Below are 21,299 nucleotides of genomic sequence, written 5' to 3'. Positions count from 1 at the left end.
CCTGTATAATCACACATGCATTGTTTAACAATGACTTAATAATGTTGGTAATGTTGTTATGATTTCTCCTACTTTGCTCTTTCAACCCCAACGTGAAAATACATCTAAATAATTATTACTAATCAATGCAGAAACAAATTAGAATTTAAAAAAATATAATCTTTCAATTTTGTTCAACATGAACCTGTTTTTATTTTACTGATTATAATTTATAATTAGCAAAAATGACTACTTTTTATTCGATTACTAGGGTAGTGCAAAAATGTTCAACACTGTGCATGCGCATCTCATGACAAGTTAATTTAAATTTTTTACAAGAGATTGTAGAAAAGTCAGTTTGTAGGTCGTGAGGAAAGACCTACATATGTGATCTGGATGTCTCACTCGTGATTCCGGCAGTCGACTTTGTCTCGTGCCACAACTTCTTTATGCTCGTGGGAAATTGACACTTTTGTGCACTTATTACGCAATACATTATTTCACTTTTAAAGTAAGTAGTTCCAGAAAATTATATGAAATTTTTGCACAGTCTTGTATTCTACGCGTACATCTATCAATTCATAAAGTTTAAAGAAGAATAAAGATGTCACACAACATTAATTATTTCCACCTGAACGTACGTTATTTCTATAAAATATTATATAAAATCTAATTTTGAAGCATCAGATAATCGATATTTACCAAAATCACTCTTTTAATCTAAAGTTTAATTTTCTATTCTACGTACAGTCGCGAGCAATAAATTTTGGTCGTCAAGGTCATTCTTTGACGCAATCGAAAATGCTCCATTGTAAAACAGTCGTAAACATCATAACCTATCATCATGTTGTATGACATTAATTGTCATTTTTCTCTCAATTTTTTGAAACTTTGTTGACGTGGGCATAATCTGGCAGGGAAATTTTTTAAATTTGTGACAATCTAACCAAATTTTGAAATGACATTGACGACCAAAATTTATTGCTCGCGACAGTACTTGCAGAACAATTGACGATATAGTATCCCAAAGAAAACGACCCATCTTAAATAACTTTCGAAATACAAAATAACAAAGGAGGACGTAGTATGTTGGCGTATTTGTGTTTGATTTAATTTCCACAACCTCACCTCCAGAACCACATTGTCGATTTTTACAAATAAGAATACCATGTGAATTATACAGTGTGTCCAAAATGTCTGGAAATATCCAAATGAAAACGTAACGCATAATTTTTGAAAAAAATCTAGACAGGTCAATTATGTTTTAAAAAATCTTTCTTCTGATAGTGTCTGTTTGGTCTTTTCAATGACCTTGAAAAAGTTATTGTTATTAAAAAAAAAATTGGTTTTTCAGGAAATTTCTTATGTAAATTGAAAAAATTTTTGACCGGCGGGTAGACAATTAAAAGATCTATTAAAAACGGAGTAAAAATGTTGCCATTTAAAAAACCTCTGATGGCATCATAACTCTTTCAAGGTCATCAAAAACAGCAAACAGATACCATCAACAGAAAGCTTATTGAACACGCTAGTTCACCTGTTTTTGCGTTTTTCTCTAAAATCATTCGTTTCTATTTTATTGTGGTGTTTCCAGACTTTTTGGACACACTGTATGTAAAAATGTAACTATTAATGTTTTTGTTTCTTTACTGAATTGTCTCAAATCATAAACAAAAGTAAAAATACGGGATGTTTTAAAATTTAACATTTCGAACCCTGATTGGTCATTGCAATGACAACTTAATTTAACGCCCTTTAAAATTTAGCGGAGCAGTTACAGAATAGGCCCCACAAAGTGATTGATTAATTAATAATAGATTTTTCGAGAGGTAGGCAACCAATAAAACGACTGTGACTTGCAAGTATACATATGTGTACGATAAGCTAAGACAGACGTTTCGAGAAAACAAAAGATGAGGTAGCACTCGTGATTTGTTGTCTTGTTGATCACTCTGTATATGTTCCTGTTTGAAAAAAATCGAATGTGTGATTTAAGCGTGAGAGGTGGAAAGTTAATTCAAACGCAAATACGCCAAAATGCGTTCACCTTTGTTATCCCCTTGACGTGTTTATGCATCTTCTAAAAGATAAATGTTGCCCAAGTTGATTAAAGAGACTCATTTTCGTTTAGATGCCTGCATAAAAAATAACATGGTGCACTAAATTTCTACTCTAATGCACTCAATAATATTCAGAAATGTGTACTTCGATTCAATACGAATTAAATGCAATCACTTGTTTTCTAAATCAAGGCAATATCTCTAATTCTTCTATAATTTCCTAAGTCACTCTAATTTCTAATTTCTAGTTTCTAATCAATTTACTTTCTAAAACCTATATTGCATTTAACTTCGAGCTGACTAAATTTACCTTTGACTCTATGGGCTAATCAGCTATCGCCTACATCCTAAAACACTATGCATCCTAAATACTCATGCAAAAGCCTACCTTGCTCACCTTCTGGTCCGTCATCGTCGTGAGTTTCGGACATCTCCGCCATTTCGTTGAGTCTCTGCACGTCTGCCGCAAAATTTTCCTGGTTGATCTCCTCCTCCCTGAGAGTGCTGAGAACAGCTTGATGAAACTCGAGGAGGTCATCTCCGATCAGGCGCTGCACAAAGTGCGAAGGGACGAGGCCCCGGCGACCGTCGAGGAGCTCAGCGTCTAAGTAGCCTCCGGGTCCTACGGGTTCGCCCCAAACCAGCAAATAGTCGCCAGCTTGAATGTTGAGTTCTTCTTCTGCGTCCGGTTCGGGCTCGTATGAAAACCTGCAAAAAAAACTTGAACAGCATAACATTTTGTACCAATTTAATAAGAAAATTTTAAAATGTGAAAAATTTAGAAGGTCTTTAATCTCTATTCTTAGCACAAAAAGACTCACTTCTACTCTTAAGGATATAATCTACTACATAGTTGTGAAATAATTTCCAAAGATATCAAGTGAAAAACATTTTGTGCTGTTCAGTTATAGCAATGGTATTTGTTTCGTTTATTTTCCAGATTAAAAGTAGTACAATTTTTTTTCGGTGGCACAAAAAGCGGTTCAAAATGTTGTCTCGAGAATGTTGAAATACTTACATCATGACAAAAATGTTAGAAGATAAAATTGTTTAAATTTGTCTCAACTTTTGTGTTGTTACTAGTTCGCATTTGTTAGGGTTGGGGCCTGAATTTGAATCCTTTCAAATAATTAAAAGGACATTAACATACTTATATTAAGGGAAAATTTACTGGAACAAAGTGAAAACTTCGCAGTTCATTGTAAAAAGTCGATCGTCAATTAATAAAATACGAAAAAACCAATTTTATCCTGTTCCCATTTCGACGTTTTATTGAGGACGAACAGCTTCACTTTGTATATTTTCCGTGATAAATTTTCAATTTGTATGGTCGGCCGCCCTCGTCGGTATCCTCTGTTGTATATAAAGGTTTAATAGAAAACCTACTTATGTATGGTTATTGGTAGTAGAGTGTTCAAATGAGAAATCAATTATCGGATTTTCATTTGGTAAGCGAACTATAAAAATGTGCACCGAGTTGCTTCGTTCGGCATTTTGTGCTTTGTATCTAATAGTGAGGGTGAATACGTTTTGTTACCGCCTGTTCCATTTGCTTGTTGTTTTCCGTTATAAATAGACTTTAATCAGCGGTAACTAGTGGGTAGACGGGTCTAATAGCTGTTATCAAATTTCTACGTAATGCTCCATTAGGTTTATTCAGAATTCCCAATTAAATTCCCAATTAAACAAAATTATTATTTAAATATTTTGCACGCTAATTACATTTTTTATTTCTTTGGTTAAAATAGCATAGTATAGCATCGAGCCCGGATATATTTCTCATTAGGAATATTTCAATCAAGTTATAATAATTCCTTTGAATTATTTATATACATATAATATAAATATTATATGATATAGTAAATAATAATTATCATTTATCTTTCAATATGCTCATTTTCGCACAAACATCCAGGTCGAAGTTTGCAACTTACGGATTACAGATAATACTGAAATTCCTTAACGGCCACCCATGCAAACATTGACGCACTCCATATTGCTGCTACATTCAGAGACAACTGTATTGATACGATTTTTTTCATCGTATTTTATGTGCGATCAATTTACAGGTGTTTCAAAACTGCCGCTAAAACTTTACAAAACATGATAAAATATACTATACTGAATAATAAATTATAAAAAAATAGTTTTTTTATTATACCTGAATCATAATCCTTGTTTTTGACACTAAAATGCGTACGAAAAAGGGCCTTTAAAACACTAAAGCTTTAAGGGTTGCTTAGGTAACAACAAATTCACCTACATTTTGAACAATGATAAATAGACATTGATACATGATTTATGATAGCAACGAAACAACAACAATTGACCATTTCTATATCAACGATTAATGACACAGATTACCTCGGAAAAGGTAATTCAATTTACTTTTTTTGTTATAATTTTCAGATTGTAGTGCAGGTATAATAAAAAATAGCGTATGATACCCGTTTATAAGGGCCTTTAAAGCACTTGCGACGTTAAACTCGTTAAACTCGTCGCGCGTGCTTTAAAGGCTTCCTTATAAACTTGTATCATAATATACTATTATACAACTGACATTAAAAGTGACGTTTTTAGTGGAAGCTAATTTGATTAAAAACTGCTCTTTATAACTTACCGTGTTAAAAGTATTTTTAGAATCTGCGTCTCTAATAGGTCTATTATTGTATTCAATTTGGAGTCGTATATGGCTATCTCTTAAAGCACTCGTAGTTTAATAGATCTCGAAGAAAATTTTTATCAATATTTCAGTGTATTATTGTTATTTACACCAAAAAACCTCCAATATTAAATGTTCAAACTCTACTTATTAACATATGTTGCAGATGTAGTTGCATCCGTTACCTTGAATTACCAATTAATACAAAATTCCCTAGAATTTTATTTATTATTTAAAAATTAAAACAAGGGTGCAAATTCTAAAAAATAACATAAAAAACTCGTTTTATAAGGGCCTTGGCGCACTCGTCCCATACAAAACTCCCCTACGGGTCGTTTTCTACACTTGAGACTCGTGCGCCAAATCAACCCTTATAAAACTCGTTCTTTAATATACTATTTTAACACTAGTATAAAAACTTTTAACACTAGTTATTTTTTTATTTATTTATAAATGTTAAAGTGGCTCTATTTGCCGCTTTTTCAATATCTGCGGGAAATCTGTCGTCGATATCGGCATCGTTAACGCCGTTTTCTTTGCATTCCATGTTTACGAATGCAATAATGTGGAATTGCAAGTGTTTTACAAAACGTAATGAAAACTTTTTTGACGTTTCTAATAAACAAATGTCAATATAAGACTAGCTACCTGATTTTTGTCGCAGAAATTAAAATAAACATCAAAAATACGACTGCGTTTTTTAATGCAATGCAAGCCAGTTGTATAAAAAATAGATGTATGATGGACGTGTTAAAAGTGATTTTATTTTGTAAGTGGGGTAGATTGGGAAACGAGCGCAGCGAGTTGACCAACCCCACTTTTAACACTTACATCATAAATAACTATTTTGTATGTCTCCAGGTCCAGAAGATAAAGAGTTGCAAAAGATCACACAAAGAGATCGTGTGTTTATGTGTATTTAAATTATTTTAAGATGGGCATATGGACATAACTGACATGTTCCATTATAAAAAAAAGTGGTTTCCTTCTTTTACCGGGCTTTCTAAACGCTTGTTTCGTTTATTTTTTTTTAAATTTACATTTGGCAACATTGATTTACCTTACAATTTGTCATATATAGATCGTTACCTACTATGACTGTCCACTATAATAGAATGGTTGCTATGATTACTGATGCTTATTATTATCATAATCAGAACAGTGCAATGTCGCCACTTTTTTAGTAATTTAAACCTCTGTAAAACCATATAGACGCATAAAAAAACGTTTGATTATGATTTCGCGTTAATATTGACCTGGGAAATTGCTGTGTAACATTTTTGGCAATAGTTTTGGAACACGCTGTATAATATCATTTATTTTTTATTTAGTGTTTTTTGTATTGTTATCGATTTCAGATAATGGTTTATAATAAAAATATTATTTTCAACAAAACTGCACATGGTTGAAATAATGCCTTTGAAAATTGTTTTTTTTTCTCTAATTATTATCAGAACCAAATGAAAATTAACACCCTTTCCTTTATTCCATAAAGCTATTAGAGGACGTTCGCTATCATGATAAAGTATTGAGTAGTTAGTTTAATGGCCTATTTACACTGAGTGTAAAAATAACATAATAGTGTTGATAGTTAATACATATTTAACCCATAATACTGTGTATGTACACAAAACTTTAATAGTAACCAGATTTCTGTACTGCATTATTAGAATCATTTAATCAAAAATAAATACGAGTTTGTTCTCTAATTGTAAAAAAAAGCAGATGACAATTAATCTTCTGCAACAGCCATAATTTTAATTTTAATGCACTGTCTGCTGCGAAATTTCAACATCGTAAAGTGAGCTTCTTTAAACAAAGCATTAAAGAAACTAACAAGATTAAATTTTCGAAGAAAAATTAAAAATAAAAAAGTTACTGAATGTATTTTATAATGCATGACATCTTGATATGGCGTAATATACGATGGTATTTTTGCGCTTAAAATGTGATGGTTCATTTCTTCTTAGAAAATCTTGCTTTAAGCAGATCAATTCGGTAAACTTTTTCCTATCACATAGATACATTCTAGGATCAACACATTTAGTGATGGATTAGTTTAACCAAAACATGGAATGGCAGTTCTTCCAATGATCTTTTCGTGAATCTAACTACAATTATTACATTATAAAAACAGTAACACAGCAATTGTTGTTTCTTCAGTCCACTTCGTAGATTCTGTAATGAGGAAGTGGCAAGTATGGATGAATATATTTTGAAACAACAATTCGGATCGTAATCAAGTTATACAAACCCACCATCAGTACATATAATAGTATATTATGATACAAGTTTATAAGGAAGTATTTAAAGCACGCGCGACGAGTTTAAGAGCACGACGCATAGCGGAGTGCTTTTAACGTCGCCAGTTAAAGCTTTAGTGTTTTAAGGGCCCTTTTTCGTACGCATTTTAGTGTCAAAAACAGGGATTATGATTCAGGTATGATAAAAAATATATTTTTTCCCTACCGGTTAGAAATGTAGGCTGTGGATACCTCATTAGAGGTGAGAAAATTTAACTTTCTCGCTAAGGTCAAACATGTCAAAAGTGAAATAAGTTATTGATAAATGAAAGCCAATTCAATAAAGTAAGTTGGTAGATCAATCATATAATCTGGAAAATAAACAGATAAGCTAGGTAGGTAGATTACTTTACTCTGTTTATATCAAATTTTCGAACAAACGTCAAATCTTCAAATGCGATGACAAGTTAATTAAACAAATAACCCAGCCTACTATTCAATTCTCAAAATTTTCGTTTTAATCAGGAATATAACCATCTTCTTTTGACTTTTTTCAACGAAGTGGTGCCGGTAGGGAATAGTATTCAAACCTTGTTAAGAAAGTGCCTTTGCGGACCTTGGGCACTTCTCTAACCAAATTTTAACTCTTATTAATATTTTGTCTTTTTCCCATTCTCACGTGTTTTTTTATTGTTAATTATTTGTTTGTCTTATTTCATTTATTTTGCTGTGCTATACTATAATTTTAGGTATGTTTGTATTACAATTTCTTCGTGAATCCTCGTGATATCCGTTGATAACTAAATGAATAATAATCATTGAGGTTATATATCCCGTCTCATATCTTTCAACATCTTATTTTCTTTGTCTCCTTTAAGTTTATTCTATTTTACGTAATTTGTCAATATTTTCTGTTATTTTTGATAACTTGCATTTTTTTATCATGAAACGTCTAAACTCGGTACAGGTTGCAAAGACACACTTGTCATTTGCAACAGCGCTTTTATGGCATTAATCATTTGAAATTACTTTAAAACTGTACTTATATGGAAAATATTCAACCCAAACTATAATTTTCTGGTCCCTTTGTGCCTTTATTTGGTTCAGAAATATGAAAAAAATGCTGTTGCAAATGACAAGTATGTCTTTGCAACCTGTACCAAGTTTAGATACTTTGAATCTGATAGTAATAAAATAAATTAATACCTAATTATCAAGGTTGGTAGAACTGACTAATTTGTATAGTAGGTTGCCTCGTTGCCATTTAAAGCAATAGTTTGAATTTTTTCCCCCCGCAAAAGTTACTCGTGACGTCACAATGTACTAAAATTTTACGACAGAGTCTGTAGATAGATCATGCTTTAGGTGTTCCCTCGCTAGAATAAAGCCCAAAAAGCCACCCAATAAACTCCACGGAGCTTATAAACCTTGGTTTCTATTGGAACACTCAAAATTTCTGGGTTGATTTTACGTCACGAGTTACTTTCCCTCCCGCCCCCCAATTTTCAACGAGACAACCTATTATACAAATTAGTCAGTTCTACCAACCTTGCTAATTATATTAAATTTTTACTACATCTTATAATCAGAACCAGCCAATATTTTTTTAATGTGGATTCCTTATCTCCGCCTATCATTAAATTAACTTTTTAATGTTTTAAAAAGCTTATAAAATAGTTGATTAAATTTTAAGTGAAAGTTGACGTACTTTCGCTACTGAAACGCTACTGTGGTATTAAGGGTGCAATTTCTTCTTAACGTCGACCTTCGAGGCTGTAGTTACCTGATCGATAATTTCTTACATGTTTTATCAATGAAACAGTCAGAAGTCGACCTAGACAGGATAATAAATTGAAGCAATGCTGGATTGAAAATTTTATGAACACCACAGGATGTATCCTTAAACCCTGCCCATTCCATGGTTTTTAATTTTGATTACTCAAAAAATTTTATACAGGGTGACTGACGAAAAACCTTTGACGCTGTATCTTACTTATTTTTTATGCGATTTGAATAAACCACACATCAAATGAAATAGTTCTAAAAACACTTCATTATTATCCCATTCGATATTTTTTTTGACAGACGAAAGCCAACTTTTTTTTTTCAAATTACACTCTATATATTTTTTTATTCGTTCTTATAAAGAATCTTCTTCTGAATATTCGTACATTAAAAGAAAAAACAAAAAATGTATTTTAATTGAAAAAAAATGAAAATCAAAAATCAAGTAATCAAATTTGTAAACAATACAAAATCTATTCTAGTTACTCAAAATTTCCTCAATGCTGTTGCAGACACTGTCGATACCTTCTAGAAATGCTCACCTTTGCATTCAGTAAAAAATTTCGGGGTTTTTCCTGACATACTCGCATGATCCTTTTTTTTAACTCTTTTTGGGTACCTGGTGGGGTCAAATAAACATTGTCACGAAAGTTTCCAACGAATATAAAGAAATCCAATGGATTCAAATCTGGGGATCTAACGGGCCATCGAATAGCTCTATGAGCACCCATTCATCTTTCACCAACATAATTTAAATTATTTAAAAATACAAAATTCATGTGTGCATTATGTGGTATGGCGCCGGCCTGATGAAACACGACTCTATTCAACACTGCTAATGGTATCTCATCTAGAAAGTTGCTTATTTCGTTTGATAATAAATAATATGATATTTTGTTTGATTGATACTGATATCAATAAAAAAGGGACCCACTAGTCCATTCTATCTCCAAAAATGCCACACCACACGTTAACACTAAATCGTCTTTGGAAATTTTCTTCCACAGCAACATTATTATTATTATTATCATCAAACTGTTTTGACAAATGAATATTCAGAGCTTACTTAGTCATTTCGAGCATTTAGAACAAACTTCTCTCTTGTTTATTTTGGTCACTTGATTTTTAAATTTTGTACATTTACTCTTTAATTTCTTGACTTTTCTTTAAAGTTCTTTGCATTCTTATATTCAGAAGACAAATCTCTACAATACTGAATTTAAAAAAATGTACAGTGCTATTTGAAAAAAAGAAGCTGATGTTCATCTGTCAAAAGCTGGACGCAATATTTTTTTTTTATTTTCTTAGTTGGTATTGAAGTGTTTTCAAAATTATTTCATTTGATGTGTCACTTATTCAAATCGGATAAAAAATAAGCAAGATACAGCATCAAATGTTTTTCGTCAGTCACCCTGTATATTGGAAAAAAATGCTAATTAAAAAAAAATTATAAAACATTATTTGCAAAAATCGGATTTAACAGGAGAGTTTGAAACGATTCAGTAAAAATCCATTCCACTTGTAAGTACTGACGAAAGATGCATCCACCATTACACTCCAGAACAAAAACACAACTCTCTATCTCCAGACAAAGCCTGTTCCGTCTTCCAGACATTATTATAAAGACAATTATCTAGAGGTTCAACATAATAATCATGTTATAGTAATTTACGATATAAGTAACGTTATTAGGCATTTTACTTTACGAGAGAATTTTTTGAAAAAACGAGGGACGCAGGACCGAGTTTTTTTTTAAATTCTCGAGTACTTAATGTAGAAAGCTGATAACGTTACGTGTATCGTAACACGTTTTATTTTCTCCTATAAATGATTAAATCTCTTCAAAAAAAAAAAAAGGAAAAGACACTGTTCATAACAGAGAAACATAAATCTAGCGTAGCTATGCTGGTATCCAAATGACTCGTTTACATTTTTGTTTGAGAAAAAAAAGTCGTGTCAAATCCACATTTGTACCTTGTGCTAGTGAAATGATTGTAATATTAAAGCAAAAGGCAGATGCTGGAAGAAAGAAACTAATACCGGAGAAGTCCGGAGAGAGATATCACAAAGAGATGGAAATTTTTAGAAATTGGCGGCAAATTAATGGAGCTGAGAAAATTGATGAGGATGTAATGTTAGCATACGTTTCTGAATTGGTGAGTCTTGAAGTGAGTGTTACACAGACTGCATTGATCATGGTTTTCTATTTAGTCCAAGAAGTATGACGCGTCTTCAGTTTCGACAGAAATATCTATGGTGGAGACCATGTTGCTAACGTACGAAAATGTAGACATCTCTTCTTATTCAGTAGTCAAGTCTTTTATGAAGCGTAACAGTTCAGAATACGTACCGAAGATGTCTTATGTGTTATAACGTCTTATGTATGTGATTAAATACTAATAAAGTATCGTTATGTTAAAATTTTCTTTACAACACTAGTGCTGTTAAATACATCTTTACGCAACTCGTCGCTAAAGAGTTATTAGCATAGTAACATTATAGGATAAAACAAATAATTTTATTTTGTACCGTAACTTCAACTTAAGATATCTGTATTTGGCAGATAATGCTAATATTGTTAATGCATCTTTGCTCTTTTATAGACATGCATTGTAAACTATTCTTTCGTTACTGCAATTGCTTTTTTGTCAAAAATTCTCTTCAGCCGTAAAACTGTTTAACTTAAGAGAGAGTTTAAATCGGCTCTATACTCCAGGCAACAGGGTGTGAAATTTTCAGCTTGATAGAAAAAAATCTGTTATAAGATTTTTTTTACAAGTTTGTCGATTAAGCAATGCAAATGAACATCCTTGATTACTCATTGTAATTTTTAATTTGCCACACCTTTTATAGGGTGGAAAAGCGTAAAGAAGACCTGTAGTAACTGTAGTAACATCTCACAGAGTGGATTACTTCGGGTCTGTTTTGTTTATTATTTTAAATTTATTGTCTATTTGGTATAGACAAAAACAATAATAATAATAGTTTAGGTAGTTGGAAATGGTTAAGTAAATTTTGTATTATTTCTTGTTTCCATCTGGATCAGATCAAAGTACAGCCATGTTCAAATAAATCTGGGATAACTATTGTAACGTAGCTCTCAATTTCACTTGTTCATATAAATCTGGGACAACATTTTTTTATGTGACTTCAGGCAGTTAATTAATTAACATTTTATTTAAAAAAAAAATATTTTTTTTATTATCATTAGGCATTTTGCAGTAAAATTGCACTTGTCAACTTTGACAAATAAATGAAATCTGCTAATTGTTCTGGTAGCAAAAAAATCCATGGAAATATTGTTCAATGTGCAGCCCACATTACCCTCGAAAAATAAAATTGTCCCAGATTTATCTGAACATGACTGACATAAAATACGATCTAGAAACAGAATACTGTATAATTATCATTCAATGATTTAGTGATTGTTAATAAAAAACAACACGGATACCTATGAAGAACATAAAATGATTCATTTTACATGTTTTGATTTTTTTTGTTAAAAAACGTTATGGACCCCTAGTAGAAAGAGAAAGATTAAAGCGCTTTGGCTATGTAATCTTGACTTGAGTCATTCCAGTGTAACATTGGATCTTACGGTTATTATGAGTTATGAGTATGACCTACTGTCAAACGAACTAGGTTTACAATTTCTACATAATTTTTTTAAATCAATTTATTTAAGATTTAGTAGGTAAGTAAAAATTTGTCATATCAAAAATAAATATGTAATTTACTTTATACATCAGTTTATCAATCAAAGAAAATGTGCCCCTCATCTTCCGTTCCTTAATTATTTTCTTTTTTTTTTTTTTAGTAGTTTGGCTCTCTGGGTTGACTACCTACTTCTTATAAAAGTTCTCATTTATGTATTAATTAGCAATTGATAGTTCCGTCATTTTTTATTTTTCGGTAAAGTAAAATTAAATATTGATCTAATTTTTTTCATTAATGAAAAAAATCGCAACCCTGCCACCTCCGTTTATCACCCACACGCTACACCTACCATCCGAATCTAAAAATAAACTCTTCAAGTATCCAATAATTGCAAATCCACATACCTGGCAATGTACACCGAACATCTCCCCTTCCCCGGAATATCCAACATGTCAACTTGTCCATCTCCTTGGTTATGTCCATTGAGGTAGTTCCTCTCTGTTCCGTGTAAGCCGCTCCAATCTGAATCGATACCGTCAGTCAACATCCTCGGTCTCGTGTCTGTGATGCCGCTCAGTGTCGTCGCCCCCATGCCCCACGTCGGCGGATGAGGGGTGACGGGGGTGGCGACACGTCTTGTTCCTGCAAGAAGGGCATTTGCATGATGATTTAACGTGGATCGTTGCCAGTTTAGATGCTAATTGTGCAATGGAAGTGACGCGTGGCTGCAATTGACGTGCTATCGCTTACTTAACACGCGATGACGAAGTTCGAAAAGGTGATATACAACGATCGATGGATTTTAAATTTCTTTAGAAAAGACGATACGTGGGAGGTTGATAACGCGTTCATGCTTCCGCCAAAGAACTTTATCGTCTTCGAGGAGGAGGAGGAGGAAAAACGACGACCTGGAGATATCTCGTACGAGGCCGAATCAATAAGTAGATTACGAGAGTATCTTGGCTGATGCTTTGCTTCTGAATATTTAAACGACAGATGTCTAGACGCAGTTTACAGAAAGAGATTTCTATTATTTAAACCTTTCCCAGATGGGTTTTGCCTTTCGGGCAAAGCTTTTACAAAAATTCTCATATTTCAAAAATCTCTGTTTTTGTAAAGACAGTATAACGAGATAAATTTAACTGAGTTAGTTAATAACTTACCCAAATCGACTTCGTCCAGTGGCTTCAGTTTGATAGACATCGGTCCAGTCAGCGCCAAACTATTGAACTGCGAGCTCAGCGGATTCGAAAACGTAACATTATTACTATACGTTGTGGTAACAGGATTGTAACCCAAACTAAACTGATTCAAAGTATTTGTAACGGAATTGGTAAACGTTGGATTGTTGTAGGAAGTCGGTTGCAAGGCGGAAGGATTATTAGAAACCAGAGGATTAGTGAAGGTGGCATTGGAGATTGCAGTTGTGGTATAACTCGGTGGTACTATCGAACTGCCCAGTCCCGTCGACACTAGTGAGGTGCCCATTACATTTCCACCCATCGACGAGGTCAGATTCTGATGAGCTAGAGTACCGCCAAGCACCGAGCTCTGTCCTAGAGTGGAACCGATGCCGTGATGGGTCATAGCATTGCCCATCATATTTTTATTGGTGTAGGTGTGATGACTGAGGCTATTGTACTGAGAAGTGGGATTGTAAGTGACGGGATTGGAGGACATGAACGGGGAAATGTTGGTGGTACCGGTTTGGTATGAGTTGTGACCCAGAGAAGTTGAGGTCGGGTATATGCTGGGGGTGGTGTGAGACATAGTGATAGGGGATATTGGAGGACTACACTCGCCCAAGGCGTGACTGCTGGCGCTAGTCGCCAAACCGCCTCCTGCAACAAACGAAACTGGGTAAAGGCGAGGCACGAGGTGTTCCTAGAGAGGTACCAACGCAGACTAACCCACACAAAAAATGTACAATAGAAATTCATTACAGCAATGGTGTAATGTATTCCATCGCTGTTTTTCTTAATATGACAGTTGCAGTTTTAAAACTTCCATATTTGTAGAAGGATCAATATGTAAAATTTTAAACATTTTCTAAATGTAATACCTACTAACTAAACGTTAACACATTTTTAAAAATTATCCCCTGGATTCAACTGTAAATTATATACTTTCTGTTTTAGGTTTTTTGGTTCTATGAATATAACAAAAGAGTTTGCTGATTTTTTTATTGCGATATCATGGGTTTTATTCTAAAGTAAGTACATTAAGAAAAAAGATAAAGATAAAAGCTAAAAATTGCACAAGAAAGTAAGCTCCTCGATGTGAGGACGATCAGAGATCGAGGTCGAGCCAAAAGCGCATACTGAATATTTAGTAGAATAAGAGCGTCGCTAAAGTGTCAAGAGTAAGACACATTAAACTTTGTTGACAAAAGGAACAACACCTCAAGTGTACCACAACGAAACTACTTAATTAAAAGATTAAACATTAATTAAATTAGAATATTCTAAGTACAAAATCTGCGCTAAACAAGAAGTCTTCTTCTGCACTCGCTAGAAATGTTCCCAAGTGCAGTAACCCGACAATGCTTAAAAGATGCGCAATACTCGTATAGCCTTAGATCAATTAATAAAATAATTCGTTTTGCTTTTGGTAAAGAAGCGCTTCTGAATACACTGTTTACATCTAATACAATGAGGTGTTTGATCGGTGATAATCTATGTGAAAGAAGACCAGTTTATGTTTTTACTGAAGAAAAAATAATCAATGTTTGCAGAACCCTAGATCTACTGAAGGTGACCTTTGGGATCACAAGAAATATTCTGAACATTGGAGTGATTGCTTCTAACATCATCTTGCGCTGTCACTTGACTGAGAAAACTTTGTTGTGGGAGTTACCCCTTGATTTAACAAATGCTCAAAAGCAACAAGATGGCAAATGGTATAAATTTACTCTTAAAGTACAATACAGGAAGATCTAAAACAGATTAAAACATGATAACAAGAGATCAAATTTGAATATGTATATTTGTAATTTAATCGAAAAGATAACCGTGCTGTGCTCTTGGAAGTTCTCCGTAAACTCAATACAGTCTGACTTTGAAAGTTGTGCAGATATTTTAACCTGAGATAGTACGTGTTAAAAGAAGGCAAAATAACCCAACTTGCCTTATACAAATGTTGATGGTTTACAAAAAAATCAAAGGAATCACTTTGTTTGGGAAACTCTGAAAAATTTTAAATTTGGCGGGCACTTTTGACGTACCACCAACCTAAAAAATCAAGTTTTTATGTCACTCGAGGTTATGTTTGACTTTTATCGTTTACGTTTTTTTGAGTTTCCTCATGAATCTTGGATAAAATTTGTAAAGTAATGATAAAATAGTGCCTGCAACTGATTCAGAAGACAACAAAGGCTTAAACCAACAAAGTAAAAATACTGTAATTATGAGTAAAAGCATGAAATGAAACATCGTAGAAGTTGCTCGAAATGCTTGCCATCGTTTGCAACGCAAGCTCTAGTACGACTTGCCCAAAAAAGTCGAACTCGATTCAGAATTCATGAATTTCCTGAGCGGCGTTTTGAACGTAATAATGAGGCGATGCACCACATTTTTCGTCGAATTGCTAGAGGAATTTCCTCGACAAATTCGGGCAAAACTTGGGTTAAAAACATAAAACATTCAAACGGCGAGGTAAAACACACCTTTGAGGTGATTTTCAACACTCTCAACCCACACGTTTATTAAAATGACTACTAGAAGTGACGCTCTTACTTACAGCTTTGCCATAAAAATGACAGTTTCCATTGTCACCTAAATTTACGACAGCACAAGTAGCAGGTCATAAATAAAAATTATTTTGAAAGTTGAAATGTAAAACTGCGTTTAATTCAAAATCTAAGTGGTGTTTTTTTCCGCTGATTTCGTAAATAATTATAGGAAGTGAATCTGGGTTGGTCAGTATAAAAATCAGAATTTAAATTTCTGGTTGAAATTTACATTAATTTTTTTTTTTTGGTTTGTTTGTAAGTGAAAAATTATCAAAAAATTAGAAATGTACCTCACCAATAACCAGGTAAGTGTGAAAAATTTCGACAATTTTATTTAATTAGAAGTCGCGATTTCTCGCGTACGCGTATACGATGGCCCACCTGTATAATCAGTGTAAGACAATCTCGAAGAGTAGGGAAGAAGATTGCTTCTCTTTTCTCAAAGAAGATACTCGTAACTGCTATTTTGGGAAATTAATACACGGTTAACGCACAATGGTACGATACAATATACTCGTACATACGAAAAATATTTGAAGATTAATGACGTTCTAAAGTGATACAGTTTGGAGAGGGAAGCACACATTTTCTTCGATTGATTAAGCATATCAGTGCCATGAAAGGTTAGATAATTTATGATATTAATACAATTAATGTAAACATGTTCGTAGAAACTGCAGCTTTTACAACATTTTTTGGCGTTAATTGAAATTTTTCGTTAGACCCTTGGTTGGTATTTCATTGTAAATTTTACTACAACTGTACACATGAAACGTCAACAAATAACTTCCTAATCTCACTTTCTCGCATTCGGGTTCTTTGGTAGTGGTTTATGCAATTCATATTGCTCTAAATGAATAAAATTAATGTCCACCAACAAATTTCTTTAAAAAATTACGTATTTTCAGTACTTAATCATAATTTTTCTTTCTTTTTGAAGTGAAACTTTTTATGGGAGGGTTTTGAAATTCTGATCGGCAACCTTTTTGTGTGACGAAAGTGGTGGGGGTAAACAGTGTCGGGTCGAGTGGGAGCAGTGTCTCGCACAACGGTTGCGCCAATATTTCTATCTCACTTAAATGTAAGTTAATCCGTTTGACACGATACAAACATCCCTTAAAATTGTGTATACTTCTGTCTTTGTCACACTCACGGCATTTATCGATTTTGCCTCTCTTTTAATTTGGAGGCTTAAAAATGAACAATGAGTTATGCATTTCGATATTGTTTAGTGTTATCGTTGTTTATAATTTATTTTCTTCATTAAAATATACTATTTTGTTGTGAATATGCTATTTGAAAGTGATCGATGAATAATTACAATGTTTCCCTGTAATACAAAAGTTTCACTTCTATCGTGCCTCGTGCGTCTTTACGACACACTCTGTTTTTTTTTTAATGCAATTTTACAATTGTCAGTGCAGTTTAATCACCGACATTTCCAAGACTAACTTAATTACAAATTTCTTGCGAATTCCTACCTTTTACCATCTTCCAAGAAAATGTACTATTGCGGATACATTAATTTCCTGATCAAAAAGGATTTTCTTCTCAAAAAAATTTAATTTTAGTTGAGGAAGATCATTTTATTCAATAGTAAATCCATTTTATAAAAAAAAAAATAGTTAAGGAAGATCATTTTATCAATAGTTAATCCTCTTTCAAAAGTACTGTATCAGTGCACTGTGTGCTTTGATTAATTCTATTCCAGTTCTATCAGACTTCATATGTAAAACTTGGAATAGGTTCGTACCATTTAGGAACAAATTGTTCAAGTTTATGCAATAGAGGTGCCAGATTCATTAATTTCATGTCCAGATTTTCCACTACTTGGTGTTTTACACATTTTTTAAAATGTTTCTAAAATACTGCTCTTATGGAACTTCTTTTTCATTGGTAAATTTATTGGTTCTGGATCCAAAATATAAGTATTGAGTGTCTAAATAAAAATCTCATCAAGACTGCTTCGCTACATTTTTTTTTATTTCTCGTATGTTGTAGCAAATGAACCCTGTTGTTATCACTGTTGTCAAATTTAACCTCCAATTTATCACTAAATATGCCTTTGTTTTTCATTTTGTGTTCTAATATTCTTTTTAAAGAACAGATCCTGTCAAAACTGACATCAAATATTACAAAATGATTTTTTCAACTGAAGGCATTTATGACAGAGACTTATTTTCGCAACAAGCGGAAAATGAACGTCTGCACATAAGTTCGTAAAATTTTTCAAATCACTCATGACTAAACTGATAGATTGCACGTTTTTTGGCAGACATAGAGACAAGTGTCTACGCGGTAAAAAGTAGAATAGCGCGCAAAAGTATGTACATCATTTGTTATATCATTCATATTGGAAGAATCAATAAATTCAATAACAATTGAAAACACTTGTACTGAAACTGCATTCAGATTGACAGCTGTAATTCTGTTAACAACATCATAGGCGTAGGATTACTACTGGCGGGAATTAATCTGCAACGCTACAGTGGTTTCCTAAATAACGTGGAACAATTGAAATGGAGAGTTTAGTATTTTTCACTGCATTATTTTTTGAAACTAGAATTTAAAAACGTGCAATCTAGCAGTGTACGGAGTACGAGTATAACAACGAATTATTAACTAGCTGAATAAAAAATCTTTACGCACAACTGTAATATAAGTTGGTTTACATCTTAGTTACCATGAATGAAACTTCAATTTTACATCTGACCAAAGCAAAAAACCCACAAATGGGAAAATAGACGACCTAGATTTTTTGATTATATTCGCTGGCTGGTCTTTTTAATGAAAAATTTGTTATTAACATTGATGGACAGTTGTGCGTAAAACGTTGTACGTACCTCAGGCCGAAAGACCTTTACGCCCTTGGACGAAGAAAGGCCCTCCTTCGTCGGCCCTCAAAATTCGTCCGCGGGCGTAAAGTTAATCTTTCGGCACTCTATACGTAAATAACTGTTACTCATTCTATTTTATAAAACCATTGTCTTATGAACATTCGTTTCAAATAACGCGTGTTCTAAGTTATTGACATTTTCAAATTTATGATGACATTTGTGTCTTTTCACAGCAGTAACTTTTATTTTGAACCCACCGGTTAGTTTTTTAACATTTTTGGCTCTCACTATGAATAAGATACTTTGTTTTTTGAAACGTACCTAATATTATTCAGTTAAATACAAAACAAAAAACATCAAAAAACTACCAATTTTCAATTTTGTTCCGACAAAAAGATCACTTAAAAAATTAATTTCGTGGTTTTACTTACGCTTACAATTCCAAACAATATAACATTTTCAGGTAAATTCTGTTTTATGTCTCAACATTTTCTCCATATTGTCCGTTTTATTACTTAGAATTATGTATATTAGTATATTATGTAAATTTTTACCTAGTGATTTATTACATTTTGATATACATATTTCATTTCTGCTATTATTAAGAAACACATAGAGTTAATTTAAAATATATTTACACATTTATAATGCATTTGACCAAGAATTACCCATACATGTCAAGGAAACAAATCTGGAAGCATAAAACTGCCAACTTAAACTACAAAGCTCAACTACTAAACAAGTTGCATTGCAAACAGTCATACAGTTCGTATAAAAAGTTAAACACAATCTAACCAAATTCAGTATGAAAAAAATCAGGCATATTTTGCGTACCTGTTTACCAGAAAGCTAGAGTCAGGAAAGGCAAGTTCGGGCATCGAGTCCGAACTTACCCCACCCTCCCTGAGCCATTCCAGATGATCTTGCACTTTTTAGACGGACTGCAGTACATGACAATACGTGACCCACCAACAAACAACAAAAACAGAAATCCATCTACATCAACTTACCCAACGTTGTGGATCGACTATGGTCTAACTCAGCTAATATTCGATTATCTTGTTCTATTTTAGCCATAATTCTTTCTATTTCAGTACCTTTATTTGCCCAGTTTTGGCCGGTGGTGGATAGTGGGCCGCAACTGCTCGGCCCCATCGTCCTGCCCCTCTGTGATGCTGCCAGTTCTAATTGCAGTTCTTCGCATCTGTAGAATGACTTATGAACACGTGACCGAAACTTTGCTCACTCATCCGTACCTGACCGTTTCTAGAGCTACTTTCTTTTCTAGTTCTCTAACTCTAGATTGTCTAGCCTCTAGCGTTTCTGGTCCGCAGCCGCGTAGGGCCGCTAAGGCTTCTCCGTGCTGACGTTCTAGATCGGACCTTCGGGCTTCCGCGGCCCTTAATTGCATTTCCAGATCCATAGACCCTAAGGAGTGTTACGGGACTATTATAAATTAACCCACGATTTAAACGAATGCTGTGGTGGAAGAATGACGTGTAGTTTTATTTCGTCGATTTTTAATTCGGAAATTATTCTTTGCTAACGATTTCTTTTCCTTCATTTTCAAATTTTTGCTACGTAATTATTTATTTTTTTCGCAAATATAATATACAAGTCAATATAATTGTTTTGTCTACATAGAATACAGCTACAAAATTAATGATGATGAAAGAAAGTGGAATTAATTTTGTGTAATGCTATTTGAATTTGTTCAAATACTCAAAACGTATGCAAAATGTATACATTTTGAATTCAATTAGTTTTAGAAAATAAAATCCAAAAGAAATGAAAATAGCAGCGCCATCTGTCGGTTCTGCCTTAAATTTGACAATCCTTGGGTGCGTTCCATTAAAATTCGAAAAGTAGTAATTGTTTTTAACATTTTAAATTAAAAAACGTCGACCAAAAAGCATTATACATACCTTGTGTGTGAAACATTTTGCAGCGCTTAGTTTATGAAACACTCCGCTGCGCGTCGTGCTTCAAATTAAACTTCGCGCTGCAAAATGTAACTTCCCACACTCGATTGTAAATAGCTATTTATCTATCATCGTGGGTTATATTATCTCATATCGCTGTCATTTTAGAAGTCTTCTTATCCCAATGAGTGCGGTAATGAAATTATTATCGTACTAGTGCGGCAATGAAATTGACAACTCACAAATCCAAGACAACAACAAGCAAATTACAGCACAAAACGATAGTTTCACCTCCAAAAAATTCCAGTTTGTTGTTATTTGGTAACTAATTGATTGAATTTGCGAGGCGAACGAGGTCTAAGAGGGGAATGTGTTATGCTAAATAAATTTTCCATAAACTTTCCTCCTTTTAAGTTAACAGACA

At 33.3% G+C, this 21,299-nt stretch overlaps 1 protein-coding gene across 11 annotated transcripts in view; it reads right to left on the bottom strand.

Annotated features, from left to right (window-relative positions):
• Rbp (RIM-binding protein) overlaps nt 1-21,299 on the bottom strand; it is a 48,261-nt gene that overhangs the window by 13,756 nt on the left and 13,206 nt on the right. For 5 of the 11 annotated variants that reach the window (XM_069045209.1, XM_069045198.1, XM_069045207.1 and 2 more), the window contains exons 2-6: nt 20,210-20,381; nt 19,964-20,157; nt 13,550-14,227; nt 12,791-13,028; nt 2,428-2,759 (exon numbers count right to left, since the gene is read on the bottom strand). In XM_069045209.1, coding sequence (XP_068901310.1) covers nt 2,428-2,759; nt 12,791-13,028; nt 13,550-14,227; nt 19,964-20,157; nt 20,210-20,376 — 1,609 coding nt within the window. In that variant the 5' untranslated portion in view covers nt 20,377-20,381. The remainder of the gene's footprint in view (nt 1-2,427; nt 2,760-12,790; nt 13,029-13,549; nt 14,228-19,963; nt 20,158-20,209; nt 20,382-21,299) is intronic. The other 6 variants (XM_069045199.1, XM_069045204.1, XM_069045200.1 and 3 more) reach the window with 4 other exon arrangements.

This window comes from Tenebrio molitor, chromosome 4 (assembly GCF_963966145.1).
Source record: "Tenebrio molitor chromosome 4, icTenMoli1.1, whole genome shotgun sequence".
Classification (NCBI taxonomy): domain Eukaryota; kingdom Metazoa; phylum Arthropoda; class Insecta; order Coleoptera; family Tenebrionidae; genus Tenebrio; species Tenebrio molitor.
Note: the sequence above shows the minus strand (reverse complement) of the source record. Positions and strands in the feature narration are given on the sequence as shown.